This window comes from Atheta coriaria, unplaced genomic scaffold (assembly GCF_025399875.1).
Source record: "Atheta coriaria isolate IRGN ID8LTWV9N9 unplaced genomic scaffold, Caltech_Dcor_3.1 hic_scaffold_8_pilon, whole genome shotgun sequence".
In the NCBI taxonomy this organism is placed as follows: Eukaryota; Metazoa; Arthropoda; class Insecta; order Coleoptera; family Staphylinidae; genus Dalotia; species Dalotia coriaria.
The window spans coordinates 7479116-7497735 of NW_027045450.1; the positions used below are offsets into that span (position 1 = coordinate 7479116).

Sequence of the window (18620 nt, forward strand, 5' to 3'; positions counted from 1 at the left end):
AAAGAAAAAAGAGTTGATGCTTGTGAAAAATGACGAAAGATGACTGAAAATAAATGTTTGCCTTCTTTTCATTTCTATTCTCTTCCCGGCGCTCTTTCATGCTTTCAACTGCACGCGTTCTTCAGCACGCACAAAGGCGCATCCTGCGACGGAATCTCCGCCGGTAATTACATTTGCATTCGCAGAAAAAGCACCCCAGCGCATTCCAATGCAAAAATCCTTGTTTATATTTCCGTACCACCTTTGCAATTCGACTTTCGAACAACATTATTTTATAATATCAAGAAAAAGGTTTTTTTATGCTGTGTCAGGCGAGTCAAGCGACTAAAATTCGTTTTATTGTTGATCCGGTTTCCGCCTGGGGAATACAGGAAAAGCACTTCATACTTTCCAAGTTGAAATACATCCGAATATATCCTATTCGTCCCGTTTATGTGAACCGAATTCTAATATGCTCACTGGAAGCTTGACTGCTAATCAATCATTGTCCGCTTCCGGTTTTCCGCCTCTCCAAACGCATTTCTATTCCGCACGAATCGACACGGCTTTAATCAGGCATGATTTCAACATCTGGATTGTTTCGAATTGTTAACAATCCGCAAAACTCACTCGAGTATAAAGTAATTGCAGGAATTGAAGTTGTCCGACATGATTTTACCGCTTTCTTAAAACCAATACTTTTAAAAGTATCAGAAATTATCGTTAATTAATTCATTTATTTTCGGTAAAGACTTGAAAAGTCGCAAAAAATGTTTTTCTTTTGTTGTTTTTTTCTCCAGTTTCGGGCGAAAATCGATATGCGAGTGTGTGGTCCTGGGCAAAGCTTTAAAAGTCCGGGTCCCGAACAGGGCCTGAATCTTTAATGCGCACCTATTAGGGCGGTGCTATTAGCCTTTTGTTATTACCTGCCGCGCCTGTTTTATACCTTCTTGTCCTGTTGATCACCCCATCTAATTAATATTAATATTATACGAACATATATTGATCATTTTTATTTTTTAAGAAAAAAGTCGTAAGATAAATTGACCGGAAAACGTTTTTCACGTTACATCACGTCAGGATGATGGCGGAGGGAACAAAGAAGGCCATAACTAGGTACGTTCGGGACAGTCAAACTAATTAATCCAATTAAAAGTTATCTCTCTGTTATCTGCTGCTTCGGAGGTATAGATTTCTCGAGTGTCAAGCGGCGCAGGTGTATAGGGTCTAAGTTCTGCTCCAGGAGCGAATGTGATACTTTTGGGAAAATTGTCTCTTGCTCCATGTCGATTTCCACTATTAAACTATCACGAAATGGAAAAGCGCAATGCGGCAGTCGATCAAATTTACAATTAGAAATAATTTTAAGTAAATTTTTGAGTCATTTTTATCTTTTTTGTGATTTTTTTGTAAAAACTATCAAATTTAACCCAAAAACATTCAACTTTACTTTTAGAAATTGCCACACATAATGTCATTTAGAAAGCGGAGCAATTTAATGACATTTAATGGCTGTTAAAGTAGTTAGTGCTTCTCTTGTTCATCTATAAACTACTCTGAAGTGCATTGAAACAATTAACCTCTACCTCCATCACCGTGAATAGAAACAGAGTAAAATATGAGGCTAATGTCAATATTGATTTTTAATTATCGCATAAATAATTTTTCTGTGCTTTATTAATATTTTTGTTATGACTTGGTAAATATTCGAGTCATATACAATTATAATAATCACAGCAGGTATAATTATGGCGATTAGGAATAATTCCACTGTACGATGACAAGAAAAATGAATTACTAACAAATTCCATGCTTATGTGTACGGAAAATGCGAAAAACAAAAATTCCAATGACGAAAATTACAGAGTATAACTTGTGAAAATTGTGCACATTTGGTTGCCTAGCCTTAAATTATGTTATGTATAATTGAAAGCCTAAACTTACGATCTGATCGACAACCACAATACATGGAATCCACAAAAAATATCTTCACAACCCCGCACAAAAGTTAATAAAACCCGAAGCACATTTTCGCATAAATTATTAGACGCGTTATCAGAACAATTGATTCGGACGCGTGTGAGTTATGATGTGATTTGATCGCAGATCAGTAAAAGGTGAAACTGATCCCTGCCCGGTTTCGATATCGACTGATGCACCCCCTTGGCGCTGATAACGGCCGACCACGAACTCGGAACTACTTCTTACTTACTTTACCACACTCGGTGCGTTCGAGATGTGTGTGTAAGGACAATGGAAATGGAAAAACTTGGAGAACACAATCGTCCGTGATCGGCAGCGTGCCAGCAGCGCGAGGAGAAATAATTCAAAAACAAACTTCAATGCCGCTGATAGTTCGATACTTTTCCCACTAGGCTATTACCTAACCTACGAATAGATTCGTTTTCTAAACCAGAAAATGTTTAAACACGCGATGTAAGAGTTTATCACTACAGATTAAATATAATTTCAATAATAATAATAAGATTAACTTTCTTTTCTTATATTATAAAAGATAATAAAGCATTTTATTATTTCCTCCTTCACCGGAAGATATTGTGTTATTGTTCCATCTCGAGAAATTGACGTGTGTAGAAAATTTGAAAGACAAGATCGTTTATCATGCGGGCAGAGCTCGAGCCGAGCTGAATTGAATTTCTTTGGAGCGCAACGAAACAATATCGATCAGTTGGTATCGTTAAGTATTTATAGTTAAATTGTTTGACCTTCTCAAATGGACAAACAGTGACCGAGTTGAGTGCTGGCCCGGCGACGGCATAAAAAGCGAATCGAATCGAATCGAAGTGCATCGAGTCCTTGGAGTCCTTGGACTGCGTGGACATTGTATGTCAGACACGTGTGTTGTCAGGAAGCTTCATAAATAAAGTACTATGACAACAATAAATAAATGTTAGCAAATTGATTTTATTTGGGAAAGTTTTATGTAAAACTAGTTTTTGCAATTCTATCGGGGCTAAAATTTATTTAAAAAAATGCCTAAGTAATTATTTCTTTGTAATAAAATCCTTTTTTTAAATTTTAAAAATAAATTAATGATTATTGACTTTTAATATTTCGATTCCAATTATATAACTAAAACTGTGATATAATCTCTATTTTAATTTTTATCCCTTAGTTTCCACTCTTTTAATTATATTTTGCTAACAAAAAGTATCCTATTTTATGTTCCTTGATTAAAAATATCTCTATATCAAAATTTATCAAAATAAATTCAGTGGTTTTTGTGTGAAATGGTAACAAATAAACACAATACTCGTATTTGTATTTATTCTATTAGTTAGAATGTCAAAAATAACCATTTCCTTTCTGAAAATTTAATTAAACTGTGACGAATGATAAAATGGAAGCTAAATTTAGTTTGGTAGCATATTTATTCAATAAATAATGCGATTTTTCACGTTGTCGAAGAGTTAGTACTTAAATATAACCCTGACCGCCGGAGACAAGTTAATTTCGTTCACTTCATTTAACCATTTGTCAGTTGAACGTTCGCTACACAACGAAATTGCTATTTTCGGGCGATTTACGAATGCATTCCTCTTTCCGCGAATGTTTTAAAGTCAGGACCGTCATAATCCACATCATTATTTAACAATAAACAATATTTCTGTATTTTTAAACAAATTAAAAATAATTTTGATGAAAAATTAAAAAAAATTAATTTCTTTGTAAATATTTTTTTAATATTTTGAAGTTTTGCGCCCCTGCATCCAAAATGCCTTAAATTAGTACCCACCCGCAAATATGCGAATATCAAATCAGCATGTGTATGTAGATGTTGATGCGCGCCGGAGGTTCAACGCTCAAGGACGAAAAGGTAATTTTCTGCGCGCTGCCGCCGCCGCCGTGAAAGGAAGAGGAAAAGGAAAACGAATCGGTTTCACATAATCAGACGGTGGGATCTCGCGGCACGCGCGACCGCGACCACGACCGCCATCGGCGAGCCAAAAATATCTCCCGTGCGAGCATGATAAAACCTAATAAAGAATAATAGCGCAGGAGCGAAAAATCGCCGAAAACGGAAGGGCATAAAAATCGCATAAATGACGGCGAATAAATGATATACGATGCATTCCACATTCAGGTAAACATTTCCGAATTCCAATTCATTACCGAAAACGAAAAACACACAATTCCATCAAAAAGAATTCTATTTTTAGTCGAAAATAAATATTCCTATCATATCAGTAATATAATATCGCATAATATTTTTTTATTTTGTTTCTCGTCGTGTTTATTTACCTACGCGAGTAATAAATCGGCATGTGACTGATAATGTTACTGATGCGCCAAAAAATAACTCAAATATCTGCACGAAACAATAATAAATACCCATGAATTATATACGTACGAGTACAGCTATAAATTTATTTATATTCGCGATGTGCGGCTTCAGTTACATTCTTCGCGAATGTGAAGCATTTAAATAGATAAAGGCAAGTATGTGAAAGTATGTTGCGTCATTCCAGACATTTTTTACGTTGCTGCAAAGTTCAGAGATAAAGTTTCGCCCGACGCAGGTAAATCAAATTTTACTTGTGTGTTTAATACTGCAGTTTGAGGGAGGGAATGATATTCAGCTATGTATAAATATAATATTCGTGGAGAATTTCTGAGAGAACTTGGAATGAAATGAAATAAAATAAAATAAAATAAAATAAAAAGATTTCTAGGCGAAGATCTATGAAAATATTTAATATAAAATTAGGTTTAATATTAAATTAACCAAAGGGGAAAATATATTTTATGTAAAATAAAATTTTTCATATAAATATTATTTTTTTACAATAAAGTAAATTTTATATCTTGAAATGTAGTGTTTTTTCTTATTCTTAAGTTTATGAACGAAAATTTAAAGTGTTTACAACGTGTAGAGAAAAGTATAACCTATTATGTAAGCTCAAACCCTATAATATTGCAGGATTTATGTCATCAAAACTTAATTGAAACAAAAATCAAAGTTTTTACCTCTCTAGACTCATTAATATGATCTTGTGCTGAACCGAAGGCAAATGCGCAAGCGCAAGCTCCACCCCGTTACTAAAGTACATATATCACTGCATTGGCCGTCCGTGTTTAAAGTACAAAACCGTAAAAAACTGACGCATTGAAGGTGAAAATAGAAAAAATAATTTACTTTCCTTTAAGAAAAGATTGTTTGGTTTTATTAATTGTTTTTTATTTTTATGGAATATATTACCATGATTACGCATAAATCTGCATACAAATAGCAAAACAAGCGTCATATGAATATTAAAATATTGAAATTTGAAATGCGTGCGGACAATGTGTCTTTTGACTGTTTGCGTTTGATAAGCATGCGTCGCCCGCGAAAATATGACATTAATAACATCCCCCATATGCACTGCGTCGTTTTGTCGCTTATAAATAAAATGCGTGTCACGCATAGTGACGTGGTTTATTTCAACCGAATTTAACAGATTCCACGTAAATACTTAAATTTACATTTTTACCATTTACAAAAAAAAGAAAACATGTCATGTGTTTTGAATTCGTTTGATATTCAAACGTGAAATGCTGGAAAAACGAAGTCAAAAGTCAAGTCAGCAAAAAAATATACATACCGAAAAGGACAATTGAGAAAGGTGCAAGGATCCAACTGAACTCAACTACAAAGGCACAAAGGATATTGTAAAAGGTTGTTTTAGAGGCTGCTTTTAGTTCAGCGTCGCAGGTTGTCTTAAAGGCGAAGGTTTTATATCGAAACAAGGAACTTATGCGGGTTGTAGAGGGGTTGAGGTTTTCAGGTGGTGACGGCGGTATGACCGCAAGTGCGCAAACTTTGCGCAACACATTTTTCATCTACCTTCGCACGCGATACAGACCATCCCACAAAATAAAACAATGTAACATTATCGATTATGTCTTTATACTTAATCTTATTTCTCTTTGTCAAATTCATCAAGTTTTTTGTGGTGATGCATAAATAACAATTGTGTACAATACAATCGATTTGTTTGTGTCTGAGTTCAAGATGCTTGTTATGTGTGCTCGTATTTGCTTTGCATTCGCATTGGGATTGACTGGCTGTTAGGCTCAGAAAGTGGAAACAACCACAGATAAAACATGTAAACGTATAGGTGTAAAGGTATAAGGATGTGATGTGAAGAAACACACCTTGTTTTTTGTTTGTCCGCCGAGTCTGCAAGGAAAACTCCCTGGATTCTTACCGCGGCGCGAGGATTTCGCACTTTGCATAAAAATACAAAAAATGTAAGGGGAATTCAACGTTCGCTGCATTTAGCTATAAACTAATGCAAATGCCAAGCGGCTGCGAATGCGAGAAAACTACGAAAATAGCTTCGGGGGTTTATCGCATCGATTTACGCCTTGACGGGTTCAATGTTTTGTGGAAAAACATCCCCATATATGTAAGAATAACCAAATAAAAGTAGAGAAAAAGAAATCTAATACAACCAATGCATATAACAAATTATTATTGAATAAAAAAATTAAATTTTTGACAGAATAAGATTTTTTAAATTTAAATAAAAATTTAAGGAATAATTGGGATGTGGTGATAATGTTGTGCAACATTTTTAACTTAATTAAATTAATTAAATTAATTTTCACTGAGAGCATTTTTAGTCTATTCGCACTGGATTTAAATCCAGTGAAAAATTTAAAGGGTCAAAATTTCGCATTTTTAATGGGAATCTTTAATTGCGGTTAACTGGTAAACTAAAAGCGATAGAGATGAACGAATTGAAGATTCTTAATCAACCGGAAATTCTAGTTAAGATAAGATGATAAAATCATGAATCATCACAATTCTCATTTGGTTAATTTCAGTCGCTGCATTTGTTTACATCCGAGTGGTCATTATCAAGGTTGGTGTTTGAAGAATCAGTCGCATTTCTAGTCGAATCCCACCTAACAGGATCTCAACTGGAAAATCAAGTGTGATCAAACCGCGACCATCTTCAATTCCAGTTATCAGATTAAACATTCAGAATCAAAGAGAAATTCTCTTGTAGAGAAGATAAAATCATGAAAATTTGAGGTGTCAAAAAATAGGTTAAGGTAGGGCCGCTTTGCATTTTTCAACACGAATCTTTAATGTTAGTGTTACTTTATAACCTCGAATAAAGTTCCACCTCACCAAATTATACCACAATAATAACAGTTTACAATATATGTACTACCTACATAGCTGGTAATATTTGGCCTAAATATAACAACCTTATTATAAGCTGGCTTCGTAAACAAAGGACCTGAAGCTTATTTGATTTTGCTACAGTGTAGGGTAAAAGAGGGTAATGGGGGTCACTTAAGGGAGAACTCAAATATAATTTAAATTATAAACAAAATACTTATTGCAATCGCTTATAAGCATTGTTTACTTAAATACCTATTATTTGAAATAATTTTCAGTCACTTTGACAATCAATTTTTGAAATTATTAAAGTTTAAAAAAAAAACAGATTTGACTCCCATTACACCGACATGCGGGTAATGGTGGTCACCCTGGGGACAATCGGAATCAAACGAAATCTAGCAGATATCGCAAACATAATATTCCGCAAAGTCCCACCCCAGTGCATTACACATGAGCCCATAGCCCAAATGAAGTGCTATGAACCACATTTAATTGTTTTTTTTTTTTAAATCGTTGCACATTAGACATCAGTTTTCCAAATCTTCATCCATCGCCCTGGCATAAGTCATCAGTGCCAATATAGGAATCATAAGTTTTGTTACTTTCCTGCAGTATCGTTTCTGCATGAAGGCTATTGAAAAATAAGTCACATTGCTTTTTATAGGCCATTTAGAGCGGACTAAAGACAAAAACGTCCATTGGGAGTCGCATGACTCCCATTGCCCACAATTGCACTATTGTGAAAAAAAAAACAAAAAAAATATTTCTTCAAAACATTAATGTAATCTGAACTGCACATCACGATTTTGAATGTTTAACTAAGACTATATAAAAGTTTCATTCGAATATTGCAAGATATTCGACACTTATCTTCTAATTTGCGTGGACGTAAAATTAGATCAGCGGAGCTCAAAAATAAAATATTGGCGTATCTCAATGATACACGCACCGATTTGCATGATTTTTTGGGGGTGGCACTGGGGGGCCAGAACGGAGGTAGGAACGCCGTTTACGCGGTACTCGTAACTATTGTTTCGTGGATATATGGGTGACTCCCATTACCCGCTGACTCCCATTACCCTACTCTCCCCTACCTACTCATAGGTAGGTAGATGTAAGCATTACGTCATCGTTTATTACAGACTTCGAATATTAATTTCGCGTGTGGGCCGACATAACCCAAAATAAACCAAAATTAAACAAGAAAACAGCCTGCGGACACGTCAAATATTTAGAAAAACAAAAATTCATCACTTTTTTAAACATAACCTTAATTAATTTCATTATAAATCAAAAAAATTACAATTTTACGCATGCGCACACATTCAAACACAGTAAATGTAGAATGGGTAGATGTAGAAAAGAAGGTGGTACCAAAGTCATGACATGCAACTTGAATCAAAGTCAAAGTCACAACCGAGAAATTGCATGTGTGAACATAAACATGAACATGAACCTGGATCGAATCGTAGACACGAATGCACAATGCGCACGAAACGCTTGTAAAATGAAAAATGAACATTATTTACCCAGTAATTAAATAAATAATTAAAAATCTTCTTGAAGGTCACATATCTCCTCCTAATATTGATTTTATACCAAATTAAAAACGTGTTAATTCGAGTAGAGTTCATATACACGTGAGTACATAAATCGGAAGCATATCGGATATCCGAGAGTGAAGTTCATCCCGCCGGGAGCGCCCTGGATCCCCAAAGTATAAATTAACCTGGAATATGCTCACATGCGGCGTCGCAAGATATATAAGCACATTATTTCCGAGGACGCATTTAGGCACACCACGCAAAAGGAAACTTTCAAGATTTTGATTATTAATAATGTTTATGGCTTTGATCAAACCCCTTCTTTAATGGGTTTACGCCATACTTAATAATTGCACCGAGTAAGAATCTAAACTTCTTTGTTTTCGTTTTGGTTCCGTTTCGTCCTGGCAAACAAAGCAGTGTTTACAAAACGCCACGGATGAAAGATCAGATTGCGTTGATGATGATGATGATGATGATAATCTCCAAAATAATTTTCGCGAGTAAAAATTTAGTTTACGATTTGCGCAAAAAAAGAAAAAACTGGAAATGGAGTAGGTTGCTGGTGCCAACAAGTCAGCAGAAATAAAATCAAATAAATTATCTTTCATCACACGCTGCAGAGCGCAATTATTCGCATCTCCCATGAGTGAATTATTAAAACCCCGGAACCGAAATGCGCATCGCTCGGTGGGTCGCCGGGCGAGAACGAGCTGCTAATTGAAATAAATTCAGTTAGCAGAATGAAAATTGTTTGGTAAGCGATTTCGGCGGTGATGGTTAGCCCAAAGGGTTCAAGGCGGACTCATTACTCTGCAACTACGCAAACCCTTTACGTTATGACCCTGTTTATGGGAAAATGCTGAGGAGTACTCAAAGAGCGCAAGGTGACAGATAAAATAAATACAACACTTAACTTGTACTTGCAACACTTGCTAAGATTTCTAGAGCTCTGGAAATGTTTTGTAATAAAAGGGTGTATAAGGGTGTCTGTAGACATGTCTACAATTATAACCGGGTGTGGCATTCTGCATTACACCACCGCGTATGGAAATGCTTCAAATGCTTCGTTTTTGGGTCGGTCTGCCGCTGCGTCGAGATTATGGACGCGCGGTGGGATATTTTCAGCAATTTTCAGTGAATTCCACTTTGCACCAGCTCGTTTTACAGGTCAGGACTCAAAAATATTAAATTTTAAAAATATTACCAATAAAATATAAATTTACTGATAAAGCAATATTTTTTTTGCAAAAATAAACGAAAAACAAGATTTTTTGACGTGATAACGTCTTTAAAATCGTTTTAGTCGGGTGACATGTTCAGAAACTTGTGTCACGAGGCCTCCCAAGGCCGATCGCAGGTATACCCCCCTCTCGTTATAACGAGAGAGAGACGGACCGATCTCCCGTCTCATCTCGAGCGCTGCCAGTCATTCCGTGAAACTTGTCACGCGGAATCCACACGAGCGGAGGCAGGCATAGCGTTCGAGTGAGTTGACCGATCTTCCGTCTCTCTCACTCTAGCGGCATACAAACGAATGGAGATTTTCTCGTGCGGTTAAGTTTTCGTTGAATGTTTAACAGTAAAACAAAATGTGAAGTGCAAGTGAAGTGTTACAACAATTGCAACAAAAAAAACTTATATCACCAATAAGACGTTATCACGTAAACATCTCGATCGTAAACCTACTTTACAAACAACCATTTTTTTTTATCTAAAAAATGTTCTCTAACTCTAAGAAATTTCATAAAAAATAATAATTTGATGTCCTAGAGGAAAAATAAGTATATATCTTGTAGATGAGCAAATAAAAATTAATACTGTCCTGCTCAGTTAGTGCTAATAACACCTACAAGCGGATGCAGCTGGAACGCAATTTGAAACTGAAAACTTTCAATTAGAAACGTGATTTTCATGATACTCAACACGCCGCGCTCCCACTTGCCAGCCCCATACTCGTAATATTATTGCACTTTCGCACAAAACAATCCTTTTTTACTTTACCTATGTGCACCGTTTAAACTTTCATCCGGCCTGTCTGACACAGCGGATTAATTTTTAATTTTAATTTTCGAGGTCGGCATTTTGGTGCAAATTAACTTCGTCAGTCAGAGGCTAATAAATATTATATATTGCCGTGACGAGCGCGGTGACAGCGCTCGCGGAAGTAAATCCTGTCTGATCCTGTCATCGCCGCAAATTTGTGCGCGACAGAACAAACAAGCCCTAGTTTGGTCGCATTTTGTGCGCCACTCCGACACAAGCTTGACAAATGGCGCTCGTTCGTCAAAATCAAAATTTAAATGAAAATCTCACCCAAAACGCGCCCGCGCGCGACATGCGCCTAGTTTATTATATTAGACATTTTTAGGCCTGAAAAACGGATATAGCTTCTATGTAAATTGTGACCTTTGCTTAAATGAACCTAACTTTCGGAAATTGCAATGATCCGGTTTGTATTGTATCACAATTTGCATGTTTTATTAAATTACAACCGAGCGACTTATTTATGTTTATCTGACTCCCGAAACTTTATGCGCAGGAAGAAAACTTTGCCTGCGAGTCAATAATACTTTCAACTTGTTCAAAAATTCAACAAAATCGAAGTCTCGGGAGAAATTCAGCGAAATTACAAAGAAAAAACTTGATAAACTCACAAACTAAAAGTTAAAGGATATAAAAATAAGAGGAAAGTTTGTAATTTAAATTTTAAAAGGCAACGAGATGAATTGGAAACGCTGCAGGGTGCAATCAATTCGAATACGAGCGAAATAGGTCAATCAACCATGGATGTGAATGTGAAAATCGAAAATCGCGCGGGGCAATATTTTTCATAACCATGTCGTGCTGTCGTAGATGAGGTGTTTACCCGGCCGCACAACGAGCAAAGAGCAAAGGTCACACCTGAAGGGATCGATCCGCCCAGCATGTAGTACCTACCAACCTCCGAGGCGGGAGAAAATTCATCTCTTGCTCCAAAATAAACGCATCCGATGATGATAGTCTACATATTGGATTACTAACGTGCACAATAAGGACTCGTATAAAATAAAATATCGTTATATTTAAATTATTTTTGTTTTTATGTTTTTCTATTGCAAAATTTTTTGTAGAAATTGTATTGTTTGAGTGAATGGTTGATATTTATTCACTCTGAGAACATGGAACATGTTGTATAAAGTAGGGTAGAGGGTAGTTACCCTACGTGCTCACAATTTGTATGTCGCACGTTTCGCGTGCGAGCTGCACGATTCGCCGAGTTTCTCGGCGCGTTATGCTCAATAATGCCGAACAAGATTTCCACGTAGATATTTCACAATCGTGCATGTCTCATAGTCGCATCGTTTGTTCGACATGTTCCAAGGGGAGGCATAGATGAGTAAAATATGGATATTTATATCCCAAGGCATTAAAGTTTATATTTTACTTTAAATTACTAAAATTTATATTGATCAAAACTTGATCAAAATATACGAAAAAGACAAAAATCTGAGTAAATTACTCAGTAGTGACGTCACGTGGTGTAAAAAATAGCAAGTTGATTGTATTTTGTATTAATTTCACAGATTTCAATTACTGCACGTTGCTTTTTGGTTTTGTTAATTCAACATTGACGTCACCAGCAATAAATATTAATTTTTTGTCAATTAAATCAAAAATTTCAATAAAAATTTAAAACAAATCAATGTAAATATTATTATTTTTCTTCCAATTGACCCCAATTTCCTGATTGACCTTTTCAGAATAATTTTCATTCTAAATTTTGAATATCCAACTGTAATTAATGAAAATTCCGCCCGGATTTAAATTAACATTATGCGCTCCACCCGCGTATGAATATGAATATATATTAATCGAAGCAGAATATCCGAAAATGAAGATTGCATCCCATCCACCATCCCATGCCTCCACCACGCGCATTAATAAATGAATCAAAGCGTATTCATTTAATTGCCGCTTTTATTGACGTCATGCAATCATGGCGCAGCGCAACAGTCGCAATAAAATAGCGAAAGCGATAATCATTTTCACTTAATGCGCTCAATCCATCGAGAATGCCGATAAATATATCATTCAAATGCGTTCATAAAAACCCTAAATACCCATTATACTCGTTTATTCATTTTGCCATTATTAATATTATTATTATTATTATTATTTTATTATTATCACTATGTAACTCCATCAAATATTACTACATATATTTTACGTTATTACATACCAGCAGGATTAAACTAGGCACTAAATGGATTATGTGTTGTGGTATATTGGTTGGTATACGCTGTCACACTGTCAGATACTAATTAAATGTTTAGTAATTAGTGTATAATGCAATAATTAATGCGCCAAGTTGCAGGGATGTGCATGGAATGCGACATGTGGTAACAGACACACATCTACACATACGAGTAGACATAAATTATTGCACCACATATTTATGGTTAATTTTATTATTTTTTACTACCTGTGGCGCGTGTAATATGCTTTTAATGTGAACCTTGTCAAGGATAATCCGTTTTTCTTCGACGTAATCTGAAACGGTGTCTTAAAAGGCTAAGAGTTCCACCAAAGTGGTTGATATCTTGATTTTTGGGTCGTAAATAACCCTCAAAGACAAAAAGTGATTAAGCTTACTTAAGCTACTTCTTAATTTTATATTTTTTTGTAAAAACATTAAAAAAATTTGATTTTTGCAGTTTTTAGTAAAATTTTTAGTTTTTAAGGTTTATAAAAGTCGTAAAAATATAATTACATCGTATTTCAAGTATAAAAACTTATTTATTACTCTAAAAAATAATAAAAAAGTTCCATTAGTAGAAAATAATATAATCTTATATTTTCTCATTCAAAAATATCCTTCCTTTGAATTGAAAACATTAAAATGTATTTTCCTAGAAGAATGCACATAAATAACTCTATTTTTCATGTTTTCGAATGTGTTTCCGAGTTTCCTGCAGTATTTCATTCAAAATAGAAATTTGTGAACTAGTCAAATAACAAATACCGTTGGGTAAATAGCCGAATGCATTTCGCAAGCATAAAACAAACAAAACCACGCTCACACACATTCACACACAACTATACACGCTACGGATCAACAAACGAAAATGTGTGTAAACTGTAACGCAAATGTTGTTGCAACGCGCGAATCACGCAAATGAAATCCTTTTCAATGCACGAAACCAGTTTTGGAACTCTGTACAAAACAGGAGATGAAGCAAACTGAAGCAAAATTCGATGGTAGGGACATACAGCGTCCTCTTTTGCACATTACAAGAAGTAAATATTCACATATTGCCTGATAATGTAAATAATAAATAAAAATACGCAATTATTTTTTTTTTGCGTTTAGGAATAATTTATTGTAACATCCATGTAATAAATGTATATAATATGTTTGTTTATTTCTCTCACCATGACCAACATCCCCTCAACACGAATATTCGCATGACGTGGTGCAAACAACAATTTGTCAAGTTTAATATTAATTAATGCCACACAATTCAGCGTTGGTTACGCTTACGCTGTTAATTAAGTTGACTGGTGCGCGTTTTGTGCGCCGCGCTGAATGAACAGCGAGGCAATGACTGAGTGGCTTTATTAATTAAAACTTTTCAAACATCGTTATTTTAATTGTTTAATGTTTAATAACTTTGCAACAACGCGCTGAAACAACTTTCAATAAAATAACAAAGAATAAGCACTAGAATATAATACATGCACACTTAGAAAACAACCGCGCGAAATGTACCCGAAAAGTAATTTATTTCAAGCGTGAATAAATTACAACTTATACACCCCCGACTGAATTTTCGCCAATTTCACCGACAGACCGAGGATAATAGCAATTTGAGCTCAAGGTAAAAGTTTAAACGCGACGCGAATTACATATTACACACATTTACATCGCACGTGTAGTTGATTAAGCGAACCAACTTACAACCCTGGATAGTGTTCCTGTCCCGCACGGTTAACCAACTTTATCGGCGCGCTCGGTTTGCTGAATAATGTTGCGAGTTAACCAATCTCACTCAACTCAAACACAATGGTTAAATGTGTAGATGCTACATGAATTATGTTCAGGGATGATTATGTAGAGCTGAACATGTGTAGGGAAGTTGAGCGGTTGACAAGTGACACTATTGGCGACCGCAAGGAATAACGACGGTGGTCTAACCACAAAACATTCAATCTATTGTCATTCTGGTATCGAACGGTAACAAATTGGAAAACAAATTGGATACTAGTGTACTTAACCGCAGACATAAGTGTTTAGCTTAATGTGAACAACAAAGTGTTATTTTTTTGGTTTCTTTAGGTTTTTGGGGAAAAATTTGGAAAAGATCCTAAAAAAATCAGAAAAATATGAAAAATTCAAATTTTAAGAATGTATTTGATATTTTAAAGTTCTAGAGTGGTATAACTATCCATGAAATGTAAAATTTATACAAAAAAAGATTAAAAAATTAACTTTTTTAAATTTCCATGCAATTTGCCCAAAAATTTCTCCAAAAAAATTAACAAAAACTACCAAAAAATCAAAAAAAAAATTGAAAAAAATATCAAAAACTGAAATTTAAAGAAAACCGTTTCAAAAACATGATTCTTATGCAAAAACAATCAAATAATTGACTTATTAGCATTTTTCAAGCAATTTTTCTGTGCAAAAATGAAAAAATTAACAAAAATGACTAAAAACCAAGTTTTTCCTTCCCAAATAAAACTTTTTTACCCTTGTAAAATGTCCTCCTTTGTATAACAACGCAACAGACACAAACATATATTGTTTTAGCGACATTTCCATTCTGTTTTGTCTCGAAGCGCTCCAACTAACCCGTAAAAGACATAATAAATGTTATTTAGTTAAGTAGCAGGCAGCCTAAATTACAAAAGCAATAAATCACCCACCGACTTTCGCAGGAACGCTTGTAAACAAGACAATATTGAAGCGCACACCGAGACACACACCGTGCGGCACACGTTAGCAATGTGATTTATAAAACAGCTGCTTATTTTCGAAGCCCAAAGCGGAAACGTTTATCGACGGGCGGAACACACGCGACTACTGACCATTCAATTTTAATATATTAACAATATGTCAACGTAGAAATAACTTCTCGTAATTTTAATTAAATATAATACGTTGAAAATTTACTATGCAGAAATAAACTAAGGGTTATTATGTTTTACATTTTACAATGAACATGTTCGTGTTCATTGCACGCGATAAAAATAAACACGCGACACGTATAATAGTCTAGTCGTAGTTAATTAACGTTTCTTTGCCCTGTGCTGATACCAAAGAGGAATGCCACAATAATAGCCGAGTTATCGATGAATATTTCAAGCATCCGATAAACAAACAGTCGTGTAATAATGCATTTTGTTTTTCTGTTTCATTTTTTATTAATTTTACTTATTTCACGCTCGATTTATGAAAATTGCATCCAAAAACGTCATATAAATATAATATAAACTCATGCAATGTTATTTGATAACAGATAATCAACTTTTTGTGCGATACACGAGAAGAGTATATAGTGTTTCCTATCGGCGATAACAATGTGCGTTTTCTGTGAGTCACTTAATCAACAATCCGATACAAATGCAATGGAAATATTTTTTGGTAACTAGATGAATGTCATACAGAGTGATCACAATTATTACCAGTTTATTTCATCCTATTCGTTAGCGTTACTTGACGCTCGTGTTCAAATGTTTAATTAAGCAGCGCTAAACAATCAATTGAGGCGATTAATGCAATCATCGCGCAGTGCGCGCGGCGTTCATTCGCAAAGAACGCGACAATAAATTGACGCGTCGATAACACTCCTTCAATCGATTTAATAACACTGAGTGTCGCCATAAAAATTAATAATTCTTTTATTGTGATAATATAAAATTAAATACATCTATTACTGATTGCATCACCCTGTATAATTTCTATTTATGTAGAAACATAAACAAACATCTGGTCCAATAAACTCGACTGGTCGTGTTCGTATAATTCATTTCTTTCTTTCAATGTAATTTCTGTGGTGTGTCATCGATTGTATTGTTTTTTTTTGTTTGTAACAAGTTATAAACAAGTTATAAACAATAGACGTATCGCGGTTCTAGTTACAATTTATCACGCTGGGTTTTTTGGCCTTTATTGTAATGTTAATTTCTTTTAAACGCATTCAATAGAGTTTTACCCTATAAATCCCTTGCATTCGTGCTGCAGGGCACAAAAAAGAAAAAAAAAGAGGGCAACCCTTATAATTGGATTTAACAGCAAGGGCTTTATGCTGACAGCGCACTCGTTGGATTAAAAACATTGAAAATGCGATAAAAATAGTTTTTATTTTACTATTTTTGTATTATTTTTATTTGCGTGAATGACTCACCGACATCACAATCCCCTTTGCTCCCCTTTGCATGCGTCTGTTTGGGCTGCACGTGTTTCTCAGGCAGGAGTTTGTCGTACGCGTGATCGTCGCCGTCTGTTTCGGCGACGGCGGCATGTTTACCGCCCCCGTCCGGTCCCCGAAAGAACTCACCGCGCACATCAGACTTGGTCACTTTGAATCTGTCCGGCATCTTTTTACATAAATATTTTCAAGTCACAAATCACAAAACACACAAATTGGCACTGAATTTCTTACATTTTTATTCGTGTTTAAATTTAACCATAAATTTCGTTTTGTTTTTATTATTTTTATTTTGTTACGTTATCGGTGTCGTTCAACTCGTCGACTTGGATGAATATTGTGCATTTTAATGAATTGCACGGATTGTCCAGTTTGTGCAATGTGAAGTGTTCGTTCGGTTTGTTGCACTGTGCACTCTGCACTGCACTTGAAAGACGCTCCACCGCGTTCGCTGCGAGTTTCGAACACTCGTAAACAGAGGCAACGCGCACACACCGCACGCGATCGCCGGCGTTTTTAAAAAACACTCGGCATAGACGAAGTTTTCAGGCGTCGACGCGTCGTCCGCGAGTGGTGAGGGACGTTAACACTGTTAGCACCATCTGATCGCCGACGCGCTAAACACTGATAATGATAACGACTGCGTCGAGACGCCCACGCACAGAATACTCTTAATTTGTCAACCATGTTTTACGTTTGTATGTTTTTTGTGATGTATTTATTTATGTTGTGATGATATATTTAATTTTAATTTATTAATTTATTAGCAAGCTGTGCATGCCTGCAGCGTTCAAGTTCAAGTGACGCCGGCACGTGTTCGCGCTGGCGTTTTGAGGGTTTCGGCACGATGGCGACGGGACAATGGCAGGCAGCGTCGCGACGCTCGCATGCACGAACGCTCACCCCGCTTGCTTCGACGTCCGATGTTAATAATGTTGATTTACGCTTTACCAGTTTTATGTTCAATCATAGTTGATATTTATAGAATTTTTACTTCATTGAAATCCACAGTTTTCATTATAACTTAAGCCTAATCAATAATATGTATTAAATTATTGATTTTGTCGCTTAATTAGAAGATATGGTAATCCAATCAAGTTGCGAAATGCAATCTGTGATGTAGAGGGATATGTGAAGCAGAGGACATGAAGTCCTGTTCGTACTCGTATGTTAGACATTCAAGAGGCAATCAACGTAATAATAGAGCAGGTCGGGTTTGCACACGTCAATAGGATCGTTAATTATCGGGCGTCCATGGATAGTTGGTGGAGTTTGCTGAATTTCGATTGCATTCTGATGCGCATAAATTTACTATGTGTGTGAATTTCTATGTAAAACTGGTTCGTTTATCTTTAGTTTGATATTGAATGTAAACTTGTAGGTAAACATTCAACAACGTGAGAACCAAAGCAACAAGGGTCTCAGTGTATACATCTTTTTGATAAATTTATTTGAAGTAGAACTACTATGGCCATCTATAAGTAGTTTCTGAACTAAAACTTAATGTTATTAATATTTTATTGTATTAAAAAGCAAAAAATA

The 18620-nt window shown here is 35.4% G+C and overlaps 1 protein-coding gene across 2 annotated transcripts in view; it reads right to left on the bottom strand.

Annotated features, from left to right (window-relative positions):
• kcc (solute carrier family 12 member kcc) overlaps window positions 1-17882 on the bottom strand; it is a 41022-nt gene extending 23140 nt beyond the window's left edge. For both annotated transcript variants that reach the window (XM_065309191.1, XM_065309190.1), the window contains exon 1: window positions 17055-17882. In XM_065309191.1, the coding sequence (XP_065165263.1) occupies window positions 17055-17247 (193 nt within the window). In that variant the 5' untranslated portion in view covers window positions 17248-17882. The remainder of the gene's footprint in view (window positions 1-17054) is intronic.
• Window positions 17883-18620: the final 738 nt, after the last annotated feature.